The 27,073-nt window shown below is 39.6% G+C and overlaps 2 protein-coding genes across 30 annotated transcripts in view; one reads left to right on the plus strand and one right to left on the minus strand.

Moving 5' to 3' along the window:
- Nucleotides 1-27,073, plus strand: part of CHRNA3 (cholinergic receptor nicotinic alpha 3 subunit) — a 53,203-nt gene that overhangs the window by 17,391 nt on the left and 8,739 nt on the right. For 8 of the 26 annotated variants that reach the window (XM_081549618.1, XM_081549617.1, XM_081549636.1 and 5 more), the window contains exon 7: nt 1,054-1,187. The exons of 17 other annotated variants lie outside the window; for them this stretch is intronic. Coding sequence is in view for 5 of the 9 variants with exons in the window: in XM_081549617.1 (XP_081405743.1) it covers nt 1,054-1,057 (4 nt within the window). In the remaining 4 variants the exon portion in view is untranslated. Of the gene's footprint in view, nt 1-1,053; nt 1,188-27,073 lie in introns of those variants that run through there. One more of the 26 variants, XM_081549621.1, reaches the window with a different exon arrangement.
- CHRNA5 (cholinergic receptor nicotinic alpha 5 subunit) lies at nt 149-26,192 on the minus strand. 4 transcript variants are annotated; one of them, XR_014071134.1, is made up of 9 exons: nt 25,832-26,140; nt 23,461-23,587; nt 13,869-13,959; nt 13,157-13,308; nt 8,760-8,804; nt 7,012-7,121; nt 4,281-5,112; nt 3,073-3,145; nt 149-1,160 (listed from the first exon to the last, which is right to left on the minus strand). XR_014071134.1 is itself a non-coding variant. In XM_081549641.1 (6 exons), exons 1-6 carry the CDS (start codon nt 25,953-25,955, stop codon nt 1,136-1,138), a joined length of 1,158 nt encoding a protein of 385 aa, XP_081405767.1. In that variant the 5' UTR covers nt 25,956-26,190. The 4 variants fall into 4 exon arrangements, 1 of the variants encoding a protein (XP_081405767.1); XR_014071136.1 differs by lacking the exon at nt 23,461-23,587 and having other exon boundaries at nt 25,832-26,192; XR_014071135.1 differs by lacking the exons at nt 13,869-13,959; nt 23,461-23,587 and having other exon boundaries at nt 25,832-26,192.

Raw genomic sequence — 27,073 nt, forward strand, 5'->3', positions numbered from 1 at the left:
AGATCTCACATGCTGCACAGCACAGCCAAAAAAAAAGAAACAAATCAAAAAATAAATAAAGACCCTTGCAACTCTAATATTCTACTACTGTACTGTAATTTTTGGAAGGAAAGAGGTAAAATTGAAATATTACAGGTATGTAACAATGTGCTTATACATAATTAAAATATCACCTTTAATATTAGAAGATGGTTTTCTCACAGAACAATTCAGTAGTATACACAGGCGTGATCTTAAAATGGGATTCACTTAGTTGTAGTGGACACTTCTAAGGTCAAGGATCAAAAGATGCTACCAGAATTTACATAGCAAGTGGTCCTATTAATTGTGGAAAAAGTAGACAAGAGAATTGAAATAATGTTAGGGATATGCTATACTGCACGTCCATAGGAATTGTCTATTGTGTGACCTCATGATGGAAGGTAAGCTGTAAAAATAGTTAATAGCAATAATTGTTTAGTTTAAGCATCTACAAAATAAAGTAAGCCTTAAAGGAATTCCCAATTCCCATTTTTCATGTTTTAAAAATGCTGGTTATAAAAAAGCTGCATCATATTCAATCATTATCATACCAAGTAGCCAGCTCACTTAAAACAACAGTATACTCGAGCTGTTATGCAGTAAATACAAAGACAGAGAGAATTTTTAAATGTGTACCTTTACCAAATGAAATCGGTCTTCAAATACAACAGGATTTTCTAGCACAGTCAAAAGATGAACTTCACTGCTGATTAGAAAGTAGAATTATTTGCCAGGATACAAACATTAGATTTTTATTAGTTCAGTTTAGATAATATTTTGTGCTATTATTTTTAGAAGATCAAATTATTATTCACTCAGTTATTACTTCAGTCATGCAGCTAAATATTTTAATGGGCAATCTATTGAGATAAACTGATGTCGGTTGCATCAAATTTTAAACACAGTTTACAATTCATAGGTGCCATAAGAAATATGTGCCCTTTAACTAAATTCCTACTATAGCCCCTTGGAAAGTGTCACTTATTTTCATTTCCAATGTGAATTGGTACTATTATATTTGCCCATTTATAGATAACAGGAACAAAAAGTCCAAGAGATCCAACAATTGAAACCAGAAGAAAAGTCCACAGAAACATCCGATCAAGAACCTGGGCTATGAATTTCCAATCTTCAACAACCTGTACCAAAAAAAACAAAAACAAAAACCAACATTAAATAATTAAGACACAATTTGTAAATTTACATGTCAACTTATAATACAAGTGGCTTATTTTGATAGATTTTTAATAAAATATAGTACTTGCATATCTTACAATAAACTTAAAACATATTTTTAATTCTTACTATATATAGTTATTTCTATTAATTATTCTGGCCCAGGAGTGTTTAATTTTTAAAGACAATCCAGCCTGAAGTTAATCTCATGACAAATGAAAAGTTGGTTCAGAATAATATACATTCAACAGCTGTTAATCTTCTTCCTCGCCTCACTTGCTTTATTTAGTTCTGGATTTCCTAAGCACCATTTTAACCTAAGCTCATGAGTTCAGATCAAACCGGTTAATCCTAAAGGAAATCAACCCTGAATATTCACTGGAAGGACTGATGCTGAAGCTGAAGCTCCAATACTTTGGCCATCTGATGGGAAGAGCCGACTCATTAGAAAAGACCCTGATACTAGGAAGGACTAAAGGCAAAAGGAGAAGGGGATGGCAGAGGATGAGATGGTTGGATAGCATCCCCAACTCAATGGACATGAATTTGAGCAAACTCCAGGAGACAGTGGAGGACAGAGGAGCCTGGCATTCTGCAGTCCATGGAGTCACCAAGAGTCGGATACGACTTAGCAACTGAACAACAATACCATGAGTTCATATCTGCCAGCCGAGAGCTCATTCCCTCCCCGTTTTTGCAGCCCAAGCAGAGAGCTGGCTCAGCAGGTGTGAGTGACCTCAAGGAGAGGGCAGGTTGAGACCAGCCCTGAGGACTAGAGCCTCCTACTCACCAGGCCACGTCCTTAACCACGGGCTTCCTTAGCCCCTGCTCTCTGTGAAGCGTGGAGTCTTCTATAGGAACTGCGCCCCAAAGTTTCAGGATAATGTAAAATTTAGAGGATTATAAAACCCTACAGCTTCTCTACTTGTAAGTTTTTTCCTTGAAAATAAACCCCCTTTACTGGTCTTATGGAAGCAGCCCTGACCCTGCTGTACAACACTTTGCAGACATTCATTAAATACAGTCTAGGGACTTCCCTGGTGGTCCGGTGGTTAGGACTCTGAACTTCCAACGCAGGCAGTGTGGGTTTGAGTCCTGATCGGGGATTTAAGATCCCACATGCTGCACTGATTGGCCAAATAAATAACTAAATCCTATCTCAATCCATACTATTATCTAATATCTGTATTTTTTAAGACTCCTTTGATGGCTTCACCTTATAAACTAATTTAACTAGATACTTACACCAAATAGAAACTTTATGTTCCACAAGTATTAAAAGTTTATAGATTAATACAACATTGTAAATCAACTATACTTGAATAAAAATTTTTTTTTAATTTATTAGAAACATATGTCAATGTCCCTTTGGGGGAGAGGGCTGGTATTTTACCAGATTCATTCCATCTGCTTACCATACTTGCTAGAAACTTTTCCATTTAACAAAGTTTTAGAGATTAGAATTCATATACATGTTTTATGTTAGGTACTATTTTCTTTTGATTTATAATATTTCAGGTGTACAATAGTCATTTAAAATTTTTATTGATTATACTCCATTTAAGTTATTGTAAAATATCGGCTAGGGACTTCTCTGGTGGCACACTGGATAAGAATCCGCCTGCCAATGCAGGGGACAGGGGTTCAATCCCCAGTCCAGGAAGATTCACTTTCTGAGGCGCAACTAAGCCCATGCTCCACAGCTACTGAGACAGCATGTCCTAGAGCCTGTGCGCCACAACAGAGTACCCCTGCTCTCCAAAACTAGAGAAAGTAATGAAGACCCAGCACAGCCAAAAAGATATACATTTTAAAAAATATTTCCTGTGCTGTACAATATATCCTTATAGCTTTTTTATATATAGTAACCTGTACCTCTTAATCCCCTGGCCTGTCTTGCCCCCTTTTCCCCTTTCACCACTGGTAACCTCTAGTTTGTCTTCTGTACCTGTGAGAGAATTCATATAATTTTAATGCAACTATTGAAAGTAAATGCAATTATAAAAAATAGTATTATAGTCATACCTTTAAAAATATTATGCAATAGAAATAAAGAATCATGACAAGACTGAAATATTTAGAAAAAAACACCAGTTCAATATCACATTAATAAAATGTATTCATAGTTTAATTCTTGCATTTTAACTTTAAATAAGGACCCAGTGAGTTATTTTTCTATAACAAAGTTTGGAGCAAACTTTTGTTTTTAAGAAATTAAGCATATTATTAAATACTAGACTAAGCCTCACATGTATCTGCTGTATAATGCATAACACCTGAGACCTTATTGCTGTTAATTTCACTCACATTCTCTTGTAAGTGAACAACAAGAGGATTCTAGAAAAATATCTTGGCTGTATTTATAAAGCCTATATTAGACTCATTCTTTAAAAAACTAAAATCACTTTTGATAAATTACAATGCAGTTGTGCCTGCAGATGACCATAGAATTCAGAAACAAAATTACTGAAGATCAAATTGAAACAGTTAATCACGTTAGCCTAAGCTAACTATGCCTTAGAAAAACAGAACAGTCAGAATCACACAGCGTTACTAAAAGTCATCCCAGCGCAGACTTAGAGAGCAGACTGTGGACACAGTGTGGGAAGGGGAGGGTGGGACGAATCGACAGAGTGGCGTGGAAGCATATACACTACCATATGTAAAACAGACAGCCAGTGGGAATTTGCTGTGTGACACAGGGAGCTCAACCCAGTGCTCTGTGACAACCTAGAGGGGTGGGATGGGGTGGGAGACGGGAGGGAGGTTCAAGAGGGAGGGGACGTATGTGTACCTGTGGCTGATTCATGTTGATATATGGCAGAGACCAGCACAATATTGTAAAGTAATTATCCTCCAATAAAAAAAATCATCCAAGATGCTGATGGGGGAAAAGGAGATGTGAGATTTGTGTATATGCCACATTTTGCAGATGTTTTCATTGAAATTTTAGTCACAATCTTTTACAAAACACTCTGTCAATATCTCTGGCCCTCAATCTATACTTAGTCTTAAGGGTCATGCCAGGTGCCTGACTTAGAATCAAAACAGACATGCATTTGTAAATACATGTGGTCACAAACCTCACGGACATTGTTCTCCTTCATGACGTGTCTTGTGATATAGCGAACAGAATCCAGTGCAGCTTCCAGTGTGTTTCTAGAAGATTTGGGTCCACAGCTGCTCCGAGTTTCCTCCTTCTGACTGAAGTACCTATCTACGTGACTTCGCATGCAAAGCAGTTTCGGTAGCTTGTGAAGAAATATCTTGCGGACCCACGGAGCCATAGCGTTGTGCGTTGAGGAAGAACGGTGATGAATGTTGATAGCAAAGACAGTGACCATGATGGACAGTGTCACAAAAATCATGGTAAACACCAGGTACTCTCCAATCAGAGGTATGACTTTGGAAGATGAGGGTATGATCTCTTCAATAACGAGAAGGAAGACAGTCAGAGACACAAGTACTGAAGTGCAGAGACAAATCTTTTCACCTTCATTTGAAGGAAGATAGAAGACAAGTACAGTTAAAAATGAGAGCCCAATACAGGGTATAATGAGGAACAAGGTATAAAAGAGAGGCAGACGCTTAATTACAAATGAGTAAGTGATGTAAGGATACCAGCAACAGCTGTCAGTTCTGTTTCCTTTGCTCCCTGTTGCGCTCACAATTTCCCATTCTCCATTATCAAAAAAATCTCTCTTGTCTACATCTTGGTCCTCCAAAATTATATCAACCTGTGATCCATCGTAAGTCCAAGAACCAAATTTCATGGAACAGTTTTGGAGATCAAATGGGAAAAATGTGACGTCGATGGTACATGAACTTTTGTAGTTTGCCGGTGGAGTCCAGGTCACAGTGCCATCATACCTGACGACGGTTTTGGTAGTGGCCCCTTCAAAACGTCCATCTGCACTGAAATACACACACACAGCAACAAGGCAGAGAGTAAACAACCCGGGCATGTGTTTTACAGGCCTAATGTCTATAAGAAAGCCTACATTATAGCATGATATATTCTTAAAATTATTACACTTGAGATATACCTGCAACATGTAGGGGAGTCCTTAAATATCTAACTCTACTGAAGTCAAACCATTGTTTCCATGTCTACTCCAGGACCAACAGATCTGTATTTACAGAATCTTGAGATTCATGTAGTTGAAATGATTTCACTTTGATTACACACAAAAGATAATTGGCGCTAGTGGTAAAGAACCGATGCAGGAGATGCAAGAGACACGGCTTTGAGCTCTGGGTCAGGAAGATCCTCTGGGGAAAGAAATGGTGACCTATTCCAGCATTCTTGCCTGGAGAATCTCATGGACAGGGGAGCCTGGTGGGTTACAGTCCATGGGGTCGCAAAGAGTCAGACATGACTGAAGCGACTTAGCACACATGCGCACACAAAATATAACTAGGCTATCTGTAACAATGGACATGCCTAGAGCCAGAACCTGAATCCATATTCCTAGACCCAATCCCTCCAGTGATTGTTCCCCTCCATGACAGATACTGGACACTTCCTACAGTGATGGGGAAAGAACAACAGTCCCAGGCTGGGCAGAGACCTGGAAAACAGCTGTCCCTCTCCAAGTCTGTTACCACGTGAACTCACGCACTGGAGAGGTCTAGCGGGAAACACCACCACCAGCATGAGCTATCTTTGGAATATTGTTCTCTATGTTAAAATTCATGTAGCTTTTGCACACTCCTCTGCAATATATCCATGTTAAATATAAAACTGTCTGCAGTGACTTCGAGTAAAATGATGCTCCAGGAAGCTGCATCGTGCTACCTTGCAGCTTTTTTCACTCCTTCCATGTTGAGAAGCATGGAGGTGAAGGTTTGAAAAGTGAGAAACATTTTTTCTCAGCCTTTGCTCTGTCCTCATGCCAATGCCTTTTTGCAAATAAGTTAAAATACATTAGGATAAGCACAAATTCCCCAGTGTCCTGGAGTGGTTGGTCCTAGAAAAAAATGAAACTGGCATCCAGAAATACCCTCTCCCCTGTCAAAAACCGTAATCAAAACACATTTAGGTAGAATACTCATTAATATGAGCTAATAATCAACCCAACATTCCTCACTGTGGGAAAATTATGACAACATAATTTTCAAAATTATTGAAAATTACAAAAATTACATCTAAGCAAAATTAAAAGGATGCACATTTAAACATAAAGTATGACTTTAACTATTTAAAAAAATAATACCAAAAAATCTGGAAGGCAGTCAGCAAATATGCAGGCTTGAAAATAGGAGGTAAATGGGAATGTCAGGCTGCCTTACTGTGAACACCTCCTCCGCCACCACCACATGTGAGCTATGACCTTAGACAAAACATAACTACCCTTGGCCTCCACTTTCTTATCTGGCAAATAAATGTAATCATACCTAGTTCATGAGGTTATCTTGAGAATCAGATGAATAAAGCACATAAGGCACTGAGCACATTGCCAGGCACAGAATAAGTTCATTATCATGTAAGCTGGTAGTTGTGGTTGTCTCTATGTGGTGGGTTAACAGGACTGATTATATTTCCCCCAACTTCTTTATACCTTTATGGACTTTCCAAATGGATTACAAATTTTTAAAATCCAAGGACACTTTTATGATCAGAAAATAATACACAAGAAAAATGGAGAGAATCCACAGAACATATTTGTAGGTTCACGAAATGAACACAAGATTAAGTCATGGGACTTTATATAGGCAAACAATTTTCAAAGGGAATAAAAAAATACTGGTGCCTAATGGTGATACAATTTTTTTCTTAATAAAACATAAAATGGTATTTTGAATATAACTTACTTATCAAACAAAACGATATCTGGAGTCCAGAGAGAGTCTGAAGGGACACGTATAAGTTTTATTCCACCGTAGTCATCAGGGTTCCATCTTAATTTCACATCTATCCACTCCTTTAAAACAAAGAAACCTGAATCAATTTTAATAAAAGCAATAGCCAAGAACATGAAAACTCTACTCTTTTTGCCAAACTTAGGTATTTTAGACACGAAGTCACCTCTACTCTCAGTAGAGAAAACTCACCTCCACATCCTTCTTATGGGCACGGGGGGACAGCCCTGTCCCCTTGTGCGGTGGCTGCAACCACAGCCCTCATGAGACACAGGTGAGGACCAGAGCTGGGTGCGTTCATGGCTCTGCTCAACACCTCTTCTACCAGCTCACCATACCCAGGAGCTACAGCCTGGTCCAGGCCAGGCTAAGGTCCAGGTTCAAGGAAAACGTTCTCTTTTCTAGCTGTTCTGTCGTTGACTTGGCTGGACTAGGCCATGCAAACAGCAGATGGATTTATGACATATTCCACAGAATTAAACACACCGTCCCACCTCCACAGAGTAATAATTCTGTGATCAGGTCAAGACTTGCACCCCAAGGAAAGGACATATGCCTTTAAGGAGTTTGGGGTTAGGGAACTGGTAGTAAGTGTTAAAAATCAGGGACAGGACTTCCCTGGTAATCCAGTGGTTAAGAATCCACCTACCAATGCAGGGGACATGGGATCCATCTCTGGTCTGGGAAGATTTCACATTTTGCAGGGCAACTAAGCCCATGCACCATAACCACTGAAGCCCCCGGGCCCCAGAGCCCATGCTCCACAACAAGAGATGCCACTGCAGTAAGTCTGTGCACCACAACGAAGAGTAGCCCCCGCTCTCTGCAACTAGAGAAAGCCTGTGCACAGCAATGAAGACCCAGCACAATCAAGGATAAAATCAGGGGTAATAAAGAACAAACAAAGGGAAGCGCTCAATAGCTGTTGGGCACATATGACGGTCCAGAAACAAAAAGAAAGAAAAACTCCTTTATAGAAAAGGGACTAGGAAAATAAAAATAAATCATTACATTCTTGCCTGCTCCCATCTCACTCAGAGTAAAAACCAAAATCCTACAATGGCCTAGGAACCACTACTCATAACCTATGCTAGAAGACCCATCCACCTCTGGTAGCTTCACTGACCTCATCTCCCACTCCCGTCCCCATGGCGACTCACCCCTAGCCAGCTGGCTTCTTCGCTACTCCCTAAACACACCAGGCACCCTCCAACCTCAGGGCCTTTGCACGTTTGTGTCCCTCTGCCTGGACGTTCCTCCCCTAGATACTTGCGTGGCTTGCTTCAAGTCTTTGTTCAAATCTTACCTTCTCAGTGGCACTTCTCCTGCCCATCAGATTTAAAAATCCAGTCCCCAACACTTCCTGTCTGCCTTCTCAGTATTTTTCTCCAAGCTTATCCACTTGAAAGGTACTATACAACCTCCTATTTATCCCCCGCCCCCGCCATTGGAATGATGTTCCTTGAAGGCTAGACTTCTGTCTGTTTTGTTCACTGCCGTTTCCCCAGTGCCCAGAACAGTGCCTGCCAAATGCCAGGCACTCAGTATTAACTGCATGAGTACAAGACTCCATCTACCTCACCTTTCTGCCTCCTGCCTGTCCACCGAGACCAAATATTCATGTCCCTTCTGTGCTACAAACTCTGTAAAAACAATGACACCAGTCAACAGTTACATGGCCCTTTGAATTTGATACATACCTGTTTCAACCAGACATTGGTTGTCATTAACTGATTTTTCTCATCCTATAAAAGAAAACATTTTAAAAGGCTGATTATTTCAGTTACAGAAACGATAATTCTTTAAGTAAGAATTTTATCAGTTTTTATATAAGCACTCCTCTCTATAGAATACTACATTCTGTTTGTTCATCAATCTGGTTCTCTAGAAAAGCAGGATCTTTTTTTCCAGCCTAATCTCACATTATTCCTTCCAACATACTCTGTATTTCAGATAACCTGCCATAAAGGCCACCATTGGCATTTTCCCATTTAACGTTAATAGTCTCAACGACTACATTTCCTCAAATCTAAGATGCAATCTAAGAAGCACAGCATTATTTTATGTACTTAGCACTAGGGAAGAAAGAAAAAGGCTGATAATGAATTGTAAGCTGCCGTTAATTATAAGACATCTTGATTTCAGAAGTACTAAAATGTGGGGAAATGTACATTCTACAATTGGTGGGATACAATGTATGCATTCTTGAGGGGCTATAACTTGTCATTTGCTTCTGCGAAGGCACAAATGTCAATCTCTCTATGGAGTTGTTATGCAGAAAAAGTGTGGAGGTCAGAGCCTTGGATGTTAACTTCATAAAGCTTTTACATCCGACTTTTCTAGAGAACCAGGGGTCCTTGCCACTTACACCTTCCTACTGTCTCATCTTAGCTTATGCCAGTCCTTCACTGAATTTTCAAGGCCTAATTAAAGTGGCAGCTCTTCCATTAAATTTTACTGAAATATTATGGAGCCAACTGCACCACTAAAAGATCATCATGGTCATCAACCACAAATGGACTTTGCATAGGATACAATGCTCAGAGCACTGAGACCCACAGAAGCCAAGGCAGTCCCTACAGTTGGGGAGAGAGGATGGGGTATAAATAGCTTAGGTGACTGGAGGATCCCCATTGCCTGTCCCATCCCAACAACACATGAATGACCTAGGAGAAAGAAGGAAGACAGAAAAAAGCACACCCCTAGGGACAAAGGCAGCTGTTAGTCCCTGCATGGAAAGAATGGGTCCTAGGAAACAGCATGGCCATCCCGCTTATGGTCTTTTCCAATCAGCAATTTTCCCTGATTAAAATATTAGAGCTGGAAAGGAACTAGAGATTTTATCTATCATAATCCCTTCATTTTGCAAACATGGAATCTGGCCCAATGGAAACTTGCTTAAAATCACACCACCAGTTTGTGGTAAAATCTACTCTAGAACTCAAAACTCCTAAATTTAAACCCTACACCACCAGCTCTACTGTCCACCCCAAAGTCACACACCGTCCAGAATAATTGCTGAGCTCTCTATTAGAATATGCTTTTCAGGCAGAAGTTCTAAACAGAGGCATTAAAAATTAGGGAAGTTTTGGTAAACACATAATGAGTATGCTGCACGCCAGCAGGTCATCTGTGAGACTCTGATGAAAATTATAGACCATTTCCCCAGAAAATGTGAACACACATCGATTTGACACTGTGAGGTAGGACCTAGTCAGTACTTAGTATCTTCAACAGTAACATAGATAAAAGAGTAATCCATATATTCACAACTGGCTCCAAAGATGTGGAATTAGCCATTGACTCAGGGGACACAGCTAATTCCAATCTCGAGCGTCTCTCGAGCATCTACCATGTGTTTAACACGGTGGAGGATGCAACTGAGCAAAGAAAAATGTAAGATGACACTCAGGAGGAAACCACAAATAAATGAAATGTTGATACTCATAAGCAAAGCAGAAAAGTTTTAGGGGTAATAGGTTTATTTTAACCTGACCATAAAAATAAAACCTAAACAAACAAGCCAACACTGAGGTTTTAAAAAGAGAGCAAGAACACAATGGAACAGGAATCTGAGGAAACTTCAAGAGCCACTAAACATGCCCACAAAGTTGCAGGGCAAAGACTTCAGCAATGAACAGGAACCTAAACCTGCTGAGAAGCAATTCCGTGAAACTTCCAGTCTCAATGTCCAGGACCCTCGGCCCTCATCTTCCTTGACTCCAGTCCTCCTACCCTCCCATTGTCACTGACTGTACATTTTCTGGGCTGTTCTCTTAAGAAGCCACCCTTCCCCAACTTCTCTGCTTGGCTAACCCACCCACTTTCTACGAATGTTCTTGAAGGATCAGGCTCCTGCTCTCTCTGCTTTAAAAACACAACAATTCAAAGTTTTTAACAATCACCCCCAGGCCAGCAATTCCAAAATGACATCCTCAACCTCGTTTCTCACTTCAGAGCCAGCCTTGACCTTCCAGGAGCCTCGCCAACATTTTCTTTTGAATGCACCACGATGACCTCATAGCAAAAGCAAACCCATCATCTTCTCTGTCCTGCCTCCGTAACAAATAAGTTTTACTTTCCAACTGGTTACCTTTCTAGCCACCAAGGCTTCAGAATTAGACGCCTCCCCCCATAATCAGTGGTCAAGTCCTGTCCCTTCTTATATGTGGTCTTCTAACTTGCCTCTCAAGCTTCTAATCTTTCCCTCCTCAAAGCCATGTGTTTATATCGTATTGATCTTCCTGAAGTCCTGCTTTTACCATGTCTGTTACCCATCAGATCTCTCATTCACTCAGCATTTACTATGAGCCAGACACCATGTTAGGAGAGACACAAGGACTAGAGCTCACTCTGCTTTAGTGAGGAGACCTTGCCAGCACCTGAGCGCCAGTCAGTGTAACTGGAACAGAGGAGCGACTGCCTTCAGAAGCTTAGATTTCAGAGTCTGACAGATGAATTTGCCCTTGAAGGAAAAATGACTTGTGCTCAGAAGGAAAGTTCTCCAAACAGAAGCAACAGCAGGAGCAAAGGCACAGTGGCATCCAGGTATCACCTGTCACCTCCTCTACCGTCTAGTCAGACCACTGATCGAAACCGCTGAACAAAAAGGCTTAACATCACTTATCTAATCACTGTGGTTATACTGTTCCTTGTTATTAAAGTTCTTTCTTTTCTACATGCCAGATCCTATGCTTAGCACGAGGCTGGCTCATGTACCCTGCCTTCTTTGATGGTCTCCATCACCAAGATCTGAATACCCAGATTTCTGTGACATCACGATTTAGTACTGCAGAGTTCTACACTTACTCTATTTACATGCTAACAATCCCAACTGGAAAGAGAGGTTGAAAGCAAGTCCTATTAACTACACCCTACTTCCCTATTTTTAATTTATATTTAAAATTTCCCTGGATTCCCCAGCAAAGGATCAAGCACCAAGTCCATATTGACTCATCTTTCTGGAAGCAATGGGGTGACCTATATTAATCAACAGACTTCAAAAAAATGTGTATCTTTTGATTCACCACCTTCCTTGCTTATGCACAAATATATTCATCATTGGCATTTATAATAGGAAGAATCGGGAACAATTTTACAAAAGCTTCTGCTATTATAGAAGAATGTTTAAAATAAATTATAAATGAAATATAGCCATTAAAAATTACATTTGAAGATTATGTAATAACATAAGAAAATGTTCATCATGTAACAGTAGGGGGGAAAGCAGTAATCAAAATTATATCTAAAATAGTATCACAATTTTATAACGTACTTATAAAGAAAAAACTGGCAAGAAATACAACAAAACATTACCAGTGGTCACCTCTGGGTGGTAGGATTACAGTCAATTTTTATTTTCTTATTTGTATTTCTTTGAACTTTCTAAACTCTTCCCCAAAAACCATCCATTGCTTCTCTAATCAGAAAATAAAGGCACACTTATGTCATACATATATACATACATACACACCACACACACACACACACACACACACACACATACTTGTCAACTATTCTGGGAACACAACAGGGAAATAATTATTGATTAACATGATCAGAACAAGAAGAAACTAGTTTGAAAATTAGTGTGAACCTTTTTGTTTAAAATAGAAAGAATCTCTTGACAACAAGTTTATGAAGAGAATTTACTTCCTGCTAAATCTCACATGAAAAGATCTCAGAAATGTTTTAAGTGTGATACTGAAGCAATAATCTGTCGAGATTCTTTTTGGTTCTAAAAATCTACAACTCTTGGATTTTTTCTTTTAAAATTTTGATCTTTTGGTCATATTTTTAAAACACATTTAAGGAGAAACTTCCATATAAAATATTTAATCACTTCGAATTTATCAAGAATAGGCCTATTTTAATCACCAAATGTGATAAAATGATTTCTAAACTCTACCAGATTATATAAACATACAGTATTTCTGTGTCTGTGGTATAATCATTGTTTTTCCCTGGTGAGTTCCTTGAGGAAAACGGCTATGTTCATTCACCCCTGTCATCTCTGTGGCCTGACACCATGCCTGCGCGCACAAGACGCTCTGCATAAACCTGTGTGAAATGAATACGTAATGATATGCACACCTACCACATCCACTAATTGAGATATTGCAAGGCCAAACTTTATTTTTATTCTGTCATTCAGGTGTTCCACAGGACGAACCCATCTTTCGTAGTCTTGAAATAAATCCTTAAACAAACTATCTTCGTGTTTGGCAACAACGGATGGTTCAGCTAATCCTGTACAACAAATTTTTATAAGTTAGTGGGTTGGCTTCTCTCCCATGAAACACCTAGACTTTCAAAAAGTTCAGCATTACTAATGAACCAAAGTGGGTGACAGAGAATGAGATGGTTGGATGGCGTCATCGACTCAATGGACATGAGTTTGAGCAAACTCTGGGAGATAGTGAAGGACAGGGAAGCCTGCATGCTGCAGGCCATGGGGTCACAAAGAGTTGGACATGACTGAGTGACTGAACAAGAACAAAGTATTATTTAGGCTATTGACATAGAAGATTTTAATATAAAATATGAATACAAATGTTTGTGATCAATGAGGAACATTCTGGGTCAGATACATTTCTGAGTTAAATCAGATTATTAACATGGAAATATGCTGAGTTCCATAAGAAGCACTCAGTACTTAATACAGAGTAATTTAAAATCTAAGGAAGAAAAGCTTTTAAACTACCAGGGCTGGGAGATTGTTTGTCACAAAATTCCAAAATACAGAAAAACTTAGAAAACTGATACATTAAAATTTATTGGTCAACTGGCACTAGAGGTAAAGAACCCACCTGCCAATGCAGAAGACATGAGACATGGGTTCAATCCCTGAGTCTGGAAGATCCCTTGGAAAAGGAAATGGCAATCCTCCAGTATTCTTGCCTGCAGAAAACCATGGACAAAGGAACCTGGTGGGCTACGGTCCATTGGGTTGCAAAGAGTCGGACACGACTGAGAAACTTAGCATGCAGAATAAATATAAAATAAACACTTTAATTTGTTGTTGTTGTTCAGTTGCTAAGTCGCATCCAACTCCCTATGACCCCATGAACTGCATGCTTTAATTTACACGCATTTAATATATATGAACATATAAATATTGAATAAATTATTCAGCTTTGTCATATCTTTGCGACACATTTGTATACAATGACCTTAGGGTTCAAGACTTTAAAAAAAAGACAATATTTTAAAAGTTTGAGATGCCATAGCCAAAAATTAATTAGATTTATGGATCATAGTAATGTTTACACTTCTACTGAGCTTAAATAATTCTCTTTAAAGAAATGGGTTTTTAGTGTTTTATGGATACTGGAGTCTCTGTTAGGAAATGTTGAATGTGTGAAATTCAAGGATGACATTTACTCAAAACTCATGATTTTACAAAGAAAAAACACTTACTTAAAACAAAATGTCAATGGCTTATTTATCATAAAGTATATACTACAGATTTAGAGTAGCTAGTGTTGGTCTTTCTCTAACCTGAAAAAATGATTTGACAGAAAATTAGCACTTTCGCAAAATCTGCTCTTTTTGTTATGAGAGACCATGTTTTCTATATAGAGCTATTAAAAAGTATCTAGTTATTCTAGCTAGAGGAAATCCATCCCCTGATTTTCTCTCACTGCCTGTTCCTTCATTAATAGGGCAGCTTAGTCCTTAAGAGTTTATGTCTTGCTTCCCTAGGCGATTTAAGATATTTGATTTAACCTATAAATACCATAAGAGTTTGTGCCATGCCTCCATAAAAGTCTGCTTCTGTTGAAATGCACAGTAGTGGAGCTATTTCAATTCAATTAGAATATTATACACTAAGGAGTCATTCTTTGTAATGTTTAAAAGCTGTTAATTTCAGAGGTTCAAGTTAAAATAACATCGTTGACCAGTTTCTCCTATTCTAATCCTATTTTAAAATGTTATAGTCTCTGAAACACCAAAAGTTTAAGGTTGTTTAAAAGACAGAGATAACACTCTGATGGGATTGGATAAATGTTGGATGGTCGTGTGTATTGTGTATATAGTGAAAACATCTATGCCAGGCACTGAATTTCTGAGAGACTTTTCAGAACCATCAGGTTTGTGTCCAGACATGCTGTGGAGGGAAGTTCCTTTTCCATTACAGGTTATTACAAGATACTGAGTATAGTTCCCTGTGCTGTACAGTAGATTCTAAAAAAAAAAAAACCCAAAATGTTTTTTAATAGCATCTAAGGAAACTTTGTCTTGGGGGAAAAAAAAATACTAACTCGAATTGCCACCTCAAATTTTGTTTGAAAGAAAGTAGATAGGGTATAAATAAATAAAATGATAATCATTCTACTTAATGAGAACCCGTAAGATACTACCTTGTGAATACCTTCTTGGTACATCCAATACTAGAAATAACATTTTCCTAGTACAATGTTACAGAAATGACAGGTGCAAAGATCCATGGTATTTTAGCACAAAAACTTAATGGTGCACTCAAATTCTACTTACAGGCCATGTTTCTTTATCTGGTTCTAAATGTTTTCAGTTTATACTGCTCATAAACCCCAAAATATTAAGGAGATGATCCAACACATTCCCTTACTTAACAAACGAGGATATAGACCAGAAAGGCCAGTGCTACAGAGCTCATCAGTGGCAGAGCTCAGCTCCCCTCAGCCTCTTCCTCTTTCCACATTAATGTCTTCTACCTCGTGACAACTGGAAAAGAGGTTTAAGGTTATATCCCCTGAGAGTTCAAGCCCCACCAATGCTTGCTCATTCATTCAACAAACATTTAACAGAATATGCCGTATATCAGGCACTATGCCAAATGCTGGAAACACACTAGTACTCAAAGACAGGTAAATCCACATTTACCATCTAGTAGTAAGGACTGACTCAGAAAATGTGATACTATATATAAGCTAAATTCTATGGAAACTGAATCAAACTAAAAAATTATTTTTAAAAATTTGTTGTGAATAATTAACATTTGCTCATCCTACTCAAAATAAATACTTTAAATCAATCACTTTCAACCTAGGTTCCCAGGAATCCTGAGGCAATTACTACACAGAAAGTACCCTACGTATGAATGAATTCTGTTCTGAGAGTGTATTCATAAGTTAAATTTGTTTGTAAGTCCAACAAAGTTAGCCTAGATATTCAACTAACACAGCTGAATAGTACTGTACTGAACAGGTTTATAATACTCTGCACACAAATAGTACATAAGAAACAAACACAAAAAATAAAATATTTTTCATCTTAATACAGTACCTTGAAAAATACAGTGGTACAGTACAAGAGCTGGCATACAGGGGCACATTCACATCTTAAAAGTTCACAACTTGAAGGTTCATGTGTAAGGGACTTACTGTATTGCTCTGCATTATTTTTCAATTATGTCACATAAGTCGTGGGTCTCCAGGAAACCAATGTCCTGGAATGCAGGAATCATTTCTTTAGTTTGGCATTCCTACAGCATTATACTTAGTGCTGATCACAGTAGTAACTTAAGAGTAGCTTTTCTTCCCTTACTACTTAAAGAGAGAACCAGGAGAAATAATTTACAAATTATACATCTGACAAGGGTCTTGAATAATAAAAGACTCAACCTAATCAATTTAAAAACAGATAGTTCAGTCCAGTTGCTCAGTCGTATCTGACTCTTTGCGACCCCATGGACTGCAGCACGCCAGACTTCCCTGTCCATCACCAACTCCTGGAGCTTGCTCAAACTCATGTCCATCGAGTTGGTGATGCCATCCAACCATCTCATCCTCTGTCGTCTCTTTCTCCTCCTGCCTTCAATCTTTCCCAGAATCAGGGTCTTTTCAAATGAGTCAGTTCTTCACATCAGGTGGCCAAAGTATTGGAGTTTCAGCTTCAGCATCAGTCCTTCCAATGAATATTCAGGACTGATTTGCTTTAGGATTGACTGGTTGGATCTCCTTGCAGTCCAAGGGACTCTCAAGAGTCAATTCTTCAGCACTCAGCTTTCTTTGTAGTCCAACTCTCACATCCATACATGACTACTGGAAAAACCATAGCTTTGACTAGACGGACCTTTGTTGGCAAAGTAATGTCTCTGCTTTTTAATATGCTGTCTAGGTTTGTCATCAGAGAAGACAATGGCACCCCACTCCAGTACTCTTGCCTGGAAAATCCCATGGATGGAGGAGCCTGGTGGGCTGCAGTCCATGGGGTCGCTAAGAGTCGGACACGACTGAGCGACTTCACTTTCACTTTTCCCTTTCATGCACTGGAGAAGGAAATGGCAACCCACTCCAGTGTTCCTGCCTGGAGAATCCCAGGGACGGGGAGCCTGGTGGGCTGCCATCTATGGAGTCGCACAGAGTCAGACACGACTGAAGTGACTTAGCAGCAGAAGCAGCAGGTTTGTCATAGCATTTCCTCCAAGGAGCGAGTGACAGAAAGGCCAATAATTACACGAAAAGATGTTCAAAACCTTTAGCCATGAGATACCATGTCATATCCCCTAAAATGGCTATAATAAGTAACACAGATAATAACACGTGTTGGTTAAGATGTGGAGAAACTGGGACCCTTAAAGCTATGGCTTTTCCAGTAGTCATGTACAAATGTGAGAGCTGGGCAATAAAAAAGGCTGAGCACCAAAGAACTGATGCCTTCAAACTGTGATGCTGGGGAAGACTCTTGAGAGTCTCCTAGACAGCAAGGAGATCAAACCAGTCAATCCTAAAGCAAATCAGTCCTGAATATTCAGGAAAAGGAAGGACTGATGCTGAAGCTGAAGCTCCAATACTTTGGCCACCTGGTGCGAAGAGCCAATTGATTGGAAAAGACCCTAATGCTGGGAAAGACTGAAGGCAGGAGGAGAAGGGGTTGATAGAGGATGAGATGGTTGTATGGCATCACCAACTCAATGGACATGAGTTTGAGCAAACTCCAGGAGGTGGTGAAGGACAGAGAAGCCTGGTATGATGCAGTCCATGGAGCTGCAAAGAGTCAGACACGACTGAGCGACTGAACAACAACCCCAGGTCCTAACAACATACTGGCACAGAGCAGGTGGTCTGTGTGTTGAATGCATACATGAACGGATGAAGGAGTTAATACCATCTGACAATTTCCATTTATGTCTAGTAATTCAGAATTTCATCCTTGGCTGCAAAAGCAATTGTCACAAGAGCTACAGAAGTTTACTATTAAGGATTAAGAGTCCCACTAGACATCTTCTTAAAGATAGACAGGTCTTGTGCTACTCAGATTTGAATATGAAGAGAGGCAATATAATATGCTGGCTAAGAACTAGTACATTTTAAGTCCACGAGTTGGGTTCTATCTAACTTCTAATACTTATTGTCTGACCTGGAGATATAACTTCTTTGCATATTAGTTTTTTCATCTGTAAAACTGGTCTAAAACAATACCAACCTAATAAGGTTATTGTGAGGATTAAGTATAACTGTGCCTATAAGTGCCAGCACAGAGTCATTTTTATCAGCCTATAAATGATTGCTAAAGTAAGGATAACTGATAGACCTCAAAAGGTAAACACACAAAAGTACTATCACAAAGCAATTACTGCCTGTAGCTCTGATCTCTACATAAAACTTTCCTGATAGCCTAACAAAGATCATCTCCCTATAGAATACCATAGACAATGGAACCTTGCAAAAAAAAAAAAAAAATGAAGGAATAACCTATCTGTGGCATTGGGCACTCTCAACACTGCAATGACAGTTCAGTGAAAAGCTCTTCTCAAGTCTCCACACTTTATAGCTAATAATGATAATTAGAATACCAACCTACTAATAGCACATGAATCACATATCTCAGAAAAACAAAGAGAACCTAGCAGTGAAACACACTGAAAATAGGACAATAACAACAACAAAAATTAATGGACAATTCTTCTAAAGTAGTTAAAAATATAATGACAGAAAAAACTAAATTGAATACATAAAAGGTACAATATGTATACTGTATTAACTCTGTGAGATTTAAATTTGGGTTTCACAAATCCATCTGTAACTCCAAGTAGCATTACTTTGCTATCATCTCAAGTTTGAGGAATTAAAAGAATGACTTATTAAAAAAGTTTCACTTTTAAGTTACTTACTGAAACCACATATTTTCAAAGAAATGTAAACTTGATCCTTAATTTTAGTATGGTGATTAAGAAAGGATGCAAAACTGCAAAGCTGAAAACTGTCATTTGAATACTTGGCACCAATAATTAGGTATTAAATTCGTATGTCCCCACTTTCTAACTTACTTAAATAAAATAAGGCTATCTGTTGGAAAAATGTTGAAAATGTTTGGTGATGTTTTGGACTGTCACATGGAGGGGGTGGTGTGTGTCGCGGATGGAAGCCAGGGATGCTACCAAACATCCTGTAGGGCACAGTGTGTCTGTTAGTCTCTTAGTCACGTATGACTCTGCAATCCCATGGGTTACAGCCTGCCAGGCTCCTCTGTGCATAGAATTCTCTAGGCAAGAATACTGGAGTGGGTTGCCATATCCATCTCCAGGGGATCTTCCTTACCCAGGAATCGAACCTGGGTCTCCCATGTTGCAGGCAGATTCTTTTCTATCTGAGCCACCAATAGTGCACAGGACAGCCCCTATGACAAAGACTGATCTAGCCCAAACTCAATAGTGTTGAGTAACGCTGTGTCAGACTTCAGGGCTGCAGCCATATTCTCATTTGCAGGGAGTGCCCTTCACATTGTGGGGTGTTCTCTGCACAGCCATACGGTTTAATAGTATGATCTGATCAAAGTAAATAAATATACAAATTTGTCTTAAATATGTCCCCCAGGAAGACAGGTACCAGAGTTTTCTGCTTTACCTCTAGCACCAAGACTGACACAGGAAGCAGCCACTCAACATTTGTTGAGTGAATGAATGAATAAACTAAACTGGGTATCACATGTTAGGCTCTAAGATACCAGAGTTGCAGCAGATGCTAAAGATTTAAGAAGAATCTTTTAAGAATCACTGGTCTAACAGTAGCTAGAAGGCAGCAGAGGTAGAACTAGGACCCAGATTTTTCTCTGTTCTTCTCAAAATAATGCTTTCATTACAAAAGTCATGTACGATCATTGTCAAGATTCCAACCAAAAGCACATGAAGAGTAGGAATTGTCCATCTCCTCCTCATCTCCCTTCCTCCAAGGCTAACCACTTTTAAGTTTGTTGTGTAGACATCTTAAAATGCACTCACACACAGAGGAAGAATACCTGTTTTCTTTTTTAAGTTCTGCGACTTGCTTTTTTTCATTCAACTCTCTGTGTCAATGTACATCCATCCATCTCCACGCTTTCTTCATAAGACATGAAGTGGTCTGGGTTATGGCTGTATCATAATTTATGTAAGCTCTCACCACTGGTAGACATTTATACTGTTGTTAGCTTTTGGTTATTTCTTACAATGCTACAATGAAAAAATGCTGTAGTTAACATACAAGTTAAATCCTTGTATTAATACAAGGACTTCCATGACACCTACTCTCAGAAGTAGAAGTGCTGAGTCAAGGGTACACATGTTTTAAATTTTGCTGGTTACTGCCAATAGCCTCCCATTTCTTCCTTTGCAGGTCATCATAGAATGAAATGATATATCTAAAAAGTTTGTAAGAGTGATATATATTATATACCCTCAATTCATAATTGAGACATTCCTGGAGTAATCGTCCCCTACAAGTCTCCTTGTATTTTTTTAAGTTAATGAAAAGTGTCTTATATACTTTTTAAGAGATCCTCTCTGCCACAGTCCAAAGAGGTCTATTTTAAGCAACAGCAAAGTAAAAAAGTGAACATAATCAACCATTTTGTAAATGAGAAGAAATGCATACTATATCCAACATTTTCAATGTGGCAAGTAGGCATGCTTATTTTATTTTATTTTAAGTGTTATAAATCATTATTTTAAGTGTTATAAATGAAATGTAGAGGGATTTTTTTTTTCACTTAAGGATTTTCATTATATTTTCTATTGATTTTTATCACAGAATTATTGGATAAAGTTTCTTTGTAACTGATATGCTTTAGTAAACCTAATTTAACATCTTGCCCTGACTCTCAGAACACTGGCAGTAAGAAAATGACCTTAGGCAGTGTTAAATTTAGGTCTAGTCAATAGTTTTCAAAAAGAGACAACTTGCACACTTTAAAAGTTTAAGCATCATCAGATTGAATAAATGCAGAGTTCACTATTCTAATTTGACACCACAAACCTCTCAACAGGCAATAAATATGTATTATGAGCTAATATATTTATAGTGTCAAGAACTAAAATACCCGCTAGAACATGAAGTTGCTTCAGCTCACTATAGCCTGTGTGACTTTGATAAGACTCTTGCAAAATTCCTCCTTAGGACTGTCCAAGTATGAATGAGTAGTGGGGACTAGGGGGAAACATGAAAATGGGAAGATGGCTCTATTTGTTAGGCTGGTGGGATAGAGCTTACTTTCTATTGGTCTTCTCCTGTTTGGGCTACAGTTCATTGTAAATTCTCTATTTCTATAATCACTATCAGTGCATCCTCTTGAGAATCCATCCACTTTAAATGAATGGGAAACTGTCTGCAACTTTGCTACTCAGTGTGTGGTACTCTGACCAGTAGCATTCACCACCCAGGCGCATGTTAGAAATGTAGAATCTCAGCCCATGTCTCTGAATCAGTGCCTGCAATTCTAACAGCCCCAGAGGATTCTTGTGCACATTAAAGTTTGAGAAGCCCTGGTCTACAAGACTAAAAGCAGTGATTCTCAAGGGTGGGGAAAAAGGGAGACAATTTTGTCCCCAAAGAACCATTTGACGATATCTGGAGATATTTTTCAGCGGGTACTATAGGCATTTTGTGGGTAGAAGTCAGGGTTCCTGCCAAACAACCTACAAGGCAAAGGACAATCTCCCATAACAAAGAAATATCTGGCCCCAAATGCCAGAGGTTGAGAAACACTAAAAGGAAAAACAGTTTTGCCTAATTCCATATATACACTGTAGATCACAAAATAAAAAGAAATATATCAAAAGTTCATATTGGACTTCCCTGGTGGTCCAGTGGTTAAGAATCTGCCTGCCAATGTAGGGAACATGGTTCGATCCCTGGTCTGGGAAGATTCCACATGGCCATGAGGCTCAGCCCATGTGCCCAGAGTACTGAGCCCGAGCACTCTAGAGCCCATGCTCCACAATGAGAAGCTACAGCAACGAGAAGCACTGCAGCTGGAGAGCAGCCCCTGCTCGCCCCAGCCAGGGAAAGCCCACGGGCAGCAGTGAAGACCTAGCAGAGCCAAAAATAATTAACTTTTAAAAGTTTATATTGTTCTTTTTGTCAGAATTCAAATATTCGTATTTAATTCCTATTTTTATTGGCAAAAGACTATAATTCTCCTTTAGAAGAAAGGAGCATGAGGTCACTGAATCAAACACAGTTAGAAGAAATGGTATCAAGTGTCCCCAAAGTGGAAACAAAACATTTAAATTAAAATTTTAGTCACCAAGCAGAAAAAGACCATTAAAAATAATCTCTTCTACCCTATTGTTATTATAAAACCATACCTTTGCCATTTTGGAGAGCAGTTTTATAAAGAAGCAAATTGTAAACTTTTTTCCAAAAGTAATATTCACCAACTCTCATTGTCAAGACATGCTTATTTAATATTAAACTTAAAATTACATCTGAAAGAATTTAATTCCAATTTTTAGGGAAGAAATATAATGCTATTAGAAGAAAAATGTTCTGTACTGAAATTACTGTATTAAAAAACTCATATCCTAATTATAAAAAATTACTTACTAGATCTAATTTGTAGATTATAGGTTGAAAAAAACCCTATTCTGACAAATGACTGAAAACCTTTTTAAAGTTCCATCAACAGGCTACATTTACAAACTCAGGTACATCTGAAACGTATCAGGAGATACACAAATAAAACCCAATCTTCCAGGTGCTCAGTCTAACTCAGAGCATATTTAGCATTTGCAAGAAAACAAAAATAATTTTTAATTACAATTAAACTGTGTGAAAAGTTTGTGTCCTTACATAAGGCATCTCAACATTCTTTTGGATGTAATCATAACAGAAGTAGAGAGGACAGTCACTATATGTATATTTTATTAGCTTCTTAAAATGTTAATGAAAATGACTAAAGGTAAGGAGAAAAAATCTTTCATAGCTCTCATTTTCAACAAAATAATTATTTTATTTTCCTCTGAATCAAACAGAACTCAGTCACTACAAATAAAGTTTCAACCACTGAAAATGTCTCACAACTATACAGCTAAGAAATATAATTGACCAATGACTAATTTCCATAAATCACTCTCCTAATCAGGGTCAGGTCAGTTTAAAAGGTTTATATTATTTTAATGTACTAGGTTAATTATCTACTCTTTAATACAGACAAAATTACCTCCTGAGAATCTTTCATAGCTCTGTGACCTTCCACCAGCCAAGTAAGTATGGCAGCTGGCAGACTAGACATTTTCTTTTCCTAGAGACTGGCTCCCAGGAAACCACAAGGAAGAGTTATTAAGATCCTAGGATGAATATAAAAACAATAAAATGTAAATGTAAAATTAATTATGGTTGGAAGCACCTGAAATCCATCTATTATCACCTTCTAATTTTAAAGATGGAGAAACAATGGTTCAGTAAGGTCAAGCACTATGCCCAAGGAAACACAGCAAATTAATGGAGTACTTCTGGGGCTTCCGTGGTGGCTCAGCTGGTAAAGAATCCACCTGCAATGCGGGATAGCTGGGTTCGATCCCTGGGTTGGGAAGATCCCCTGGAGAAGGAAACGGCTACCCACTCTAGTATTATAGTATTCTGGCCTGGAGAATTCCATGGACTGTGTATAGTCCATGGGGTCGCAAAGAGTCAGACATGACTGAGTGACTTTCACTTTCATTTTCTGCAGTTTTACACAAAAGCATATAAACAATTAGCAAGTGTGCAATTCCATCATCTTTTCAACATTACTCTTCAAATGATCACTTGCTAAAAGCAACAGTTTTTTGGAATTTTAGAGCTAAAGAGGGAAGCCTTTAATGTTCCTCATTTTACAGGTGAGGAAACTGATCTCCGGAGAGATCTTACTGTTCCATCATTCATCCACCACCATTTACTGGACTGCTACAGTAAGCTGGGTCTTAGAGATACAAAGATACACAGGATAAGATCACAGTTCTTAAGAAGCTCATGGGGGACCAAGAGAAAAAAATATATATAAATGTAATACAACATGACAGTTATCCACTTTCACCAAAAGGCATAGAGACTACTATTTTCTAGAGTGTCAGGCACAGTGCCTGGCATTTCACATATATTATTTAACCTGAAAACAACTCAGAGGTAAGCAGTATCATCCGTTTTTCAAAGGAGGAGGACAGCTGAGACAAGCTTGTCCAAGTCAAGATACACAAGTGTCATAATTTGAACCCAGGTTTGCCTGACTCCAAAATCACACTCCTTTCTGTTAAATTATGACACCTTCTGCACAGGATTTTGCTTAAATCATCCTCCACCTTATTTCTCTACAGTCATTGTAAAGCAACACATCCTGCAATAAATAATTCTAGTCTTCAAGATTATCACTTCCTAGAATCAGGAATCAGAGTTTAAAAACCTTAAGGAAGGAAAGACAAGAAAAGGTTCTGCTTATACTCAAATAAAGTTTCCTAACTCATAAAAACTGAAATACTGGTGTAGTGAACTTCAGCTTTCATCTCCTGCTTAAAGGACCATGTGCGTGTTAGTCGCTCAGTTGTGTCTAACTTTGCCACCCCATGGACTGTAGACTGCTAGGCCCCTGTCCATGGAATTCTCAAGGCAAGAATACTGGAATGGGTAGCCATTCCCTTCTCCAGGCGATCACACCACAGGTGCTCCATAAGTGGTAGTATTTTTTCTTCAAGGTATTGAGAGGGCTGACAAACTTTCTAAAGCTTTCAATTTGAAAAAGAACTAAGCATTTTCTTTTGTTGTTTCTATTCCTGTCCAAAACATGTTGAACTAGAGAAGGCTAGAAGAAAAAACTCTATTCCAAGATGCTAAGGAAGAACTTAGGATGCAAACAGCCCTGTAGCCAGTTAGTCCGCTGCCCAGTCTTCTACAACTCACACTTTTCATCATCGGCAAAAGGAAAGATTTCAAACGCCAAGGGGCAAGTTAGGCAGGAGGACAGGGACAAGCGGTAAATCAAATCAGATCAAATCCTAATCCCTAATATTAAACCCAAGGAGCCTCGATGTGTGTGCAAGCGCAGTGCTCAGTCGTGTTCGACTCTTTATTCACCCCCACTTTATTCACAGTGGGGTGTTCGACCCCCCTTTATTCACAGGCAAGTATGACGGAGCCTCCGTACTCGTCTGAGAATAAAGTAACAACGTGGGAAACCCAGTTGAAACCAATAAAGTAAAGCCCTGATGGATAACGAGGGCATCTTTTATTGAAAAAGTTGTGTCGAAGTATGTATATACTAAGTCACCCAGACTGATGAGAGTCATGGAACAAAAGTCAAAGTGGCCTTTTCTCTACATTTAAATGAACACATCTGAGCATTTAGGCTGAAACCTTACTCCAAGACCCCAGGAGAAGAATATAACTGCCCTCGGTAACAAGGTTCTCCGTGCCGGCCGCAACCTCGCGGCTCTCCGGGCACCGGCGTGGAGCTGCCCTGGCCGCGCCGCGGTCCCCGCCGGGCGCACTCCGGCCGCCCTGAGCCCCGCCGTCCGCTCCGGGGGTGAACGCCCTCCGTCGCCCCCGCCGCCCAGGCTCACCTCGGTGCACGCCGCCCCCGGCGCCCTCCGGACCCCAGCGCCCCGCGACCAGCTGGAAAAGGAGAAAGTGGAGCAGGCGGGGCCGGAGGCCGAGGACCCAGCGCCCCCACCCCCGCGCAGCCATCGCCCGGGACCCGTGCGTCAACGCAGGGACCCGCGACACGACAGTCGCGCGGGCAACGCGGACCCGAGGAACCGAACAGGGAGTGTGAGCTTGAACCAAGTGCCAGCAGCTGCAGCAGACCGGATGCTCCGCTCCTCCGCGGGCGCCAGGGTAGCCTCCAGTCCCGGGCGGATTTGGGCGGGCTCAGGGAGCGTGAGGAGACTCGGGAGCCTGGCCCCGCCCAAACCCCGCCCCACTACCTCTTGTCCCGCCCACTCCCCCGCCTCATCCTATCTGGCCCCGCCCCCTTCAGCTCATAGCCCCGCCTCCGTCCTGCCCAGTCGATTCCCAGGCCCCGGGTTTTGACCTCGCCCTGCCTGTTCCTCTTCCAACAACACGAGAAGACTCTACACATGGACATCACCAGATGGTCAATACCGAAGTCGGATTGATTATATTCTTTGCAGCCAAAGATGGAGAAGCTCTATACAATCAGCAAAAACAAGACTGGGAGCTGACTGTGGCTCAGATCATGAACTCCTTATTGCCAAATTCAGACTTACATGGAAGGAAGTAGGGAAAACCACTAGACTATTCAGGTATGACCTAAATCAAATCCCTTATGATTATACGATTAGATCTGAAAGACAGAGTACCTGAAGAACTATGGACTGAGGTTCGTGACATTGTACAGGAGGCAGTGATCAAGACCATCCCCAAGAAAAAGAAATGCAAAAAGGCAAAATGGTTGTCTGAGGAGGCCTTACAAATAGCTGAGAAAAGAAAAGACGCAAAAGGCAAAGGAGAAGAGGAAAGATATACCCATTTGAAAGCAGAGTTCCAAAGAAGAGCAAGGAAAGATAAGAAATCCTTCATTGAGCCCTCAGTGGTCAGTGCAAAGAAATAGAGGAAAATAATAGAATGGCAAAAACTAGAGATCTCTTCAAAAAAATAAGAGATACCAAGGGAACATTTCATGCAAAGATGGGCACAATAAAGGACAGAAATGGTATAGACCTAACAGAAGCAGAAAATATTAAGAAGAGGTGGCAAGAATACACAGAAGAACTATACAAAAAAAAATCTTCACGGCCCAGATAACCACGATCGTGTGATCACTCACCTAGAGCCAGACATCC

The sequence above is a fragment of the Giraffa tippelskirchi genome, chromosome 12 (genome assembly GCF_054371585.1).
Source record: "Giraffa tippelskirchi isolate mGirTip1 chromosome 12, T2T-mGirTip1v1.2.pri, whole genome shotgun sequence".
Lineage (NCBI taxonomy): Eukaryota > Metazoa > Chordata > Mammalia > Artiodactyla > Giraffidae > Giraffa > Giraffa tippelskirchi.

What these genes read in the sequence shown, in the direction of transcription:
- CHRNA5 (XM_081549641.1), bottom strand. Translation starts at nt 25,955, where the DNA reads ATGGCTGCGCGGGGGTGGGGGCGCTGGGTCCTCGGCCTCCGGCCCCGC. An exon ending in CCAATGTCTGGTTGAAACAG is followed by an intron (nt 7,122 to 8,759) that starts GTATGTATCAAA and finishes TTTGTTTTAAAG; the next exon opens with GAGTGGATAGATGTGAAATT. An exon ending in GATATCGTTTTGTTTGATAA is followed by an intron (nt 5,113 to 7,011) that starts GTAAGTTATATT and finishes TGTGTATTTCAG; the next exon opens with TGCAGATGGACGTTTTGAAG.